At 36.5% G+C, this 5,000-nt stretch overlaps 1 protein-coding gene across 1 annotated transcript; it reads left to right on the forward strand.

Annotated features, from left to right (window-relative positions):
• The first annotated feature begins 2,212 nt into the window (after positions 1–2,212).
• LOC110017929 (late embryogenesis abundant protein D-29-like) lies at positions 2,213–3,214 on the forward strand. The gene is made up of 2 exons (XM_020715097.1): positions 2,213–2,585; positions 2,653–3,214. Exons 1-2 carry the CDS (start codon positions 2,282–2,284, stop codon positions 2,979–2,981), a joined length of 633 nt encoding a protein of 210 aa, XP_020570756.1. The 5' UTR covers positions 2,213–2,281; the 3' UTR covers positions 2,982–3,214.
• Positions 3,215–5,000: the final 1,786 nt, after the last annotated feature.

Here is a 5,000-nt window from a genome sequence, read left to right on the forward strand (position 1 = left end):
AAAAAATATTACATGAGGACTTCGCACGTAGCTCGCATTATTGTTTTATATGAAATGTTTCTCATCATGAAAAAAATATTACATGAGGACTCCGCACGTAGAGCTACGTGCGGAGTCCAATGAAATTAAGTCGTGGAGGTGATCGGCCCGGTAACACAAGGGAATATTCCCCGAGTATTATTCGGGTGTTATTGTGTGATATTCAGGTGTTATTGTGTGATTTTCAAGTATTATTGATGTGTAATTGCGTTATTATAACACCGGGAATATTTTCAGAACTGATATGTAAATACAGAGTAATTAAGTGGAGATGCTAACAAGGAATTTTGATCGCCTACTAGAAGCGATGCTTATTACACTGAATTCCTTGAATAATATTGTACATTCCCTGAATGCTTATCGGAAGTCGAAAACTTTAGATGTCCCAATTTTCATTGGAGGTTTTGGCGAGGCTCACATGAATTGTGTTTTACTTATTCTGTATATTTTGATATTAAAAATCAGATTTTTGATATTGACAATGCTAGTTCTTTTTTGAGTGAACTACCTAGATGTTTGAAAAGTGGGTCTAATAATAGTGATTACTACTATTCTTATTATTCCATGTATGATACTCAATCTAATTGGAATAATCACATTAATAGTTGCATTGATAGTTATTTTTTCTTTGAAATCAGTCTTAATAGTGACATTTACAGTGACATCGCGCTCATCTTTTTCATCAATTTCTTAATGATTTGATTAGTGGTTCAAAAAAATCATGGATGCTACACTTAATAAATAGAAATACTTAGGGTGTCATTTATGTAATTATCCCTGTTTTTTATTAGCAATATTTTTATTGCATGTAATTTATATGTTGGTTTGATCATGAGATCCTTCAAAATCCAATAAATTGACAAAAGCATTGAATGTAAATTGTCTGCTTGAGCGTTCTTAAATTATGGCTAAATTTACTAAATTTTTTCTCTCAAAAATTATAAATAAATCATCATTCTTCACTGTAAAAAGGAAGGGAAGAGAAAATGATGAGTTACTAAAGCTTTAACTTTTGAAATCTAGCGATTTGTAGCTAATAATCAAAATCACAACCAACTACTAGAGTTCATTGTCAATCTTATATGTCACCAAACAACCACTAGCAATCGTAGTCAACTACTATTGTTGTAGCCACAAATCATAATTAGTGCAACCCCTCTATGACTCTTGCAACCAATTGGGGATAATGTGGCTATTGTGGCCATCAACTATACCTTTCGTAACCACCAACTACAATTTTTGCAGCCAATAACAACAACTATCACAACCATAAACTATTATTTTTATAGTCGACTATTGCTATTTTAGCCACCAAATACAATTGTAGCTCAATTATGATCATTTAATCAAAATAATGCAATCAATAGTTCAAAAAAAGAGTAAACATCTATACTTTTAATTTTTTAGTGAATTATTCTAACCAGATGCTCAGTAGCTTTTTTTTCTAGAATTTTCTCCATAAAAATATAATCATACACATAAAAGATTGCTTTTCTATTGAGAATTTTCTAATACATATTTATCATGAATATTTTTGAAATAAATATATTTTTTAAATATAAAATTAAGCACATACTTGAGTACGCATGCAAGACCGCATCCCGAGTGTGCATATAAATATATATATATTTATGTGACTTTAAACATTAATAAGAATTTAATTGTTAGAAATGCAAATAAACAAGAATTATGTGATGAGCATGAAAATGTCCCTTTTTAAAAGAAAAAAACTCCTTTATAAATAATTTAAAAAATAATATTATGACGTATGAAAAGTCTAAAATCCATCACAAATTTGCCACGTCTCTACACCGTAGCGCCGAAAATTGCCACGTCTCTACCACCGAAGCGCCGAAAATTGCCACGTCCACTACCACGTAGCGCCGAAAATTGCCACGTCTCTACCACCGTAGCGCCGAAAATTGCCACGTCACTACCACGTAGCGCCGAAAATTGCCACGTCTCTACCACCGTAGCGCCGAAAATTGCCACGTGACAAGCATCCAGCCAAACTCACACCTGCTCATGACACGTTGCTCCCAACTGAACTCCTCTCCCATCCGCCATCCTTCCTATAAATTCCTCGTCCCCATTTCTCCAAACCCATCACTCTCTCTCTCTCTCTCTCTCTCTCTCTCTCTCTCTCTCTCTCTCTCTCTCTCTCTCTCTCTCTCTCTCTCTCTCTCTCTCTCTCTCTCTCTCTGAATCTTACCATCCAGTTCGCAACCCCATCCAAATTTCCATGGCAAACAAAAACCTTCTTCTCTTTCTCACAACCATACTTCTTTTCTCACTGCCTTTGGCGATAACAACAGCAGCGTCAACGGCGAAGACCGGCACAGATGAGGCCTTAATTACAGGCGACGACGATAAGCAGCAGGAAGGCTCGGAGTCATGGACTTCGTGGGCCAAAGACAAGATATCCGGTGGCCTTGGCATCAAGCATCAACCCACTGAAGACAAGGAGGAGAAGGCAGAGGAAGCAGCCAGCAAGGCGAAGAAAGCAGGGCATGCTGCCAAGGACAGCGCTGGCGGCATCGCTTCTGGTACATCTTGGTTGCACATTTAGATAAGCTTTATTTGTAAGATCTGATTGTATTTATTGATGTGTAGATGTGGGAGCATACACCAAGGAGAAGGCTAGAATTGCTAAAGACTCCCTAAAGGGTGCTAAGGATTCTGTCTCAGGAAAGGTGAAAGATACAGCATCGGAAACAGCAACCCAAACCAAAAATAAGACAAACGAGACTACAGAGTCTACAAAGAAAACTACTATCGAGGCTGCAGGGAAAGCAGCAGAGAAGACATCGTGTTTCGAGAAGGCAAAAGAAACTGTGGAGGCAGGGGAAGCGCAGGAGGCGACTTATGAGACGGCCGGGAATGCGGCGAGCAAGGTGAAGGAAGGATATGAAGCTGCAAAGGAGAGGGTTGGATGCGGCTAAGGATACACTGTCGTCCAATTATGAGGCTGCGAAGTAGAAAAGGTTATAGGAGGGTCTTAGAGACACGAGGAGGAGCTGTGATTTCTCTGAGTGGTTGGTGGTTTTGGTTAGGTTTGTTTAGCTGTTTTTTGTGGTTTGATTTGGCTTGTTTTAGAGTTTTGCTTATAAATGAAGAAGAGATAGATGTAATTTATGCATTTTTGGTCGAATATAGAGAAACTATTAGTTCTGAAGCTCTCTTTGCTTGTCTGCGTTCTTGATTGATGATTTTTAAGAAGGCTTGTATGCATTGCATGATTGTCCTTGATATGTTATTATGATTTTTTTTTTAATTCTTGGCCATTTACATACGCTCGACCCAAATCCTATATATTTATATATCTAAATCTAAACTTTATTTTTTACATCTACTTTTTCCCAATGCTTCCAGATCTCATTAAAAATAGCACCATTTTAACTTTGAATCATGAAACATTTCATGCGTGGGAATGATGGCATGTGTTACAAAAATGAAGACATTTAGGTGTTTGATATGTAAATACAGAGTGATTACGTGGAAATGCTAACAAGGAATTTAGATTGCCTACTAGAAGCGATGGCCCAATTTTCGTTGGAGGTTTTGGCGAGGCTCACATGAATTGTGTTTCTAATAATTGTAGCATGAGAGTGTGGCATTTTCGTCCTTGCATATTTATAAATTGAAACGAGCTTAAAAATTTGGATAATTTAGTGCTATACTATTATATCAGGAGTTTTGATAGCCCAAAGCCTCAATAGAGATTTTGATATTTCAAACTTAACTACTATACATAGCACCCAAGAGATTGCTATTAACAAATTTAGTGTTCTTTCATCCATTTTTCAAATTCTCACTCATATGTAAAAATTCATGATAAGACGCTCATGTTTTTCATCAATTTCTTAATGATTTGATTCGTGGTTCAAAAAAATCATGTATGCTAGACTTTATTAATAGAAATACTTAGGGTGTCATTTATGTAATCATTTATGTAATTATTTATCCCTATTTTTTTATGAGCAATATTTTTATTGCATGTAATTTATATGTTGGCTTGATCATGAGATCCTTCAAAATCCAATAAATTGAAAGCTACATTGTATTCGAGGTCAACTTGCATGGAAGATTATGGCAAAAGAGAATGAAAATAAAACTAGCAAGTACAATAACTACAAAATAGCACTTAACTCAAAGCCTAGCCCAGAGGGGGTTGCTAAATTGAATGTAATTGTTTTGATTTCATAAACTACAATGTTAATATATAGCATTTGTATATTATTTACTGGTGTGTTAATATTATTTGTATAATTTATTTGTTACCCATAAGAGCTACTGTTAACCATCGATCTTTTGGCTGTATTCTCAAAAGACCTATATCTACAGCCGTGGCAATGAGGGCATGATTTGGTAATACCCCAATTTGTCCACTATTAGTAGATAAAATAATCTCTTGCACTTCAGAATCCTAAATCATTCAATTTGGAGTCGGTACACAAAGATTTGAGGTCATTTCTTCAATTTGCTCTCCTCTTCTAAGTTCATAGCTTTTGCGGTAGCTTCATCGATGTTACTCACCAAATAAAAGGCCTGCTCGGGAAGACCATCTAATTCTCCCGAAAGGATGAATTGAAACCCCCGACCAACATATTTCCCTGGAGAACCAAGAAAGACTTCTGCCACAAAGAAGGGTTGTGATAAGAAACGCTCAATTCTGCGTGCTCTTGCTACAATTAAACGATTTTCTTCGGATAATTCGTCCAAGCCAAGGATAGCTATAATGTCTTGAAGTTCTTTGTAACGTTGTGAAGTTTGCTTAACCCTTTGCGCAGTTTCATAATGTTCCTCGCCAACGATCCGAGGTTGTAACATAGTTGACGTTGAATCCAAGGGATCTACTGCTGGATAAATACCTTTGGCAGCTAATCCTCTTGATAATACGGTAGTACATCTAAATGTACAAATGTCGTGGCAGGGGCAGGGTCAGTCAAATCATCCGCAGG

This window comes from Phalaenopsis equestris, unplaced genomic scaffold, assembly GCF_001263595.1.
Source record: "Phalaenopsis equestris unplaced genomic scaffold, ASM126359v1 Scaffold000002, whole genome shotgun sequence".
In the NCBI taxonomy this organism is placed as follows: Eukaryota; Viridiplantae; Streptophyta; class Magnoliopsida; order Asparagales; family Orchidaceae; genus Phalaenopsis; species Phalaenopsis equestris.

Excerpts from the sequence above, each read along its gene's own strand:
- LOC110017929 (XM_020715097.1), top strand. The coding sequence starts at position 2,282 with ATGGCAAACAAAAACCTTCTTCTCTTTCTCACAACCATACTTCTTTTC. Across the intron at positions 2,586-2,652 it reads CGCTGGCGGCATCGCTTCTG|ATGTGGGAGCATACACCAAG; the intron begins GTACATCTTGGT and ends ATTGATGTGTAG.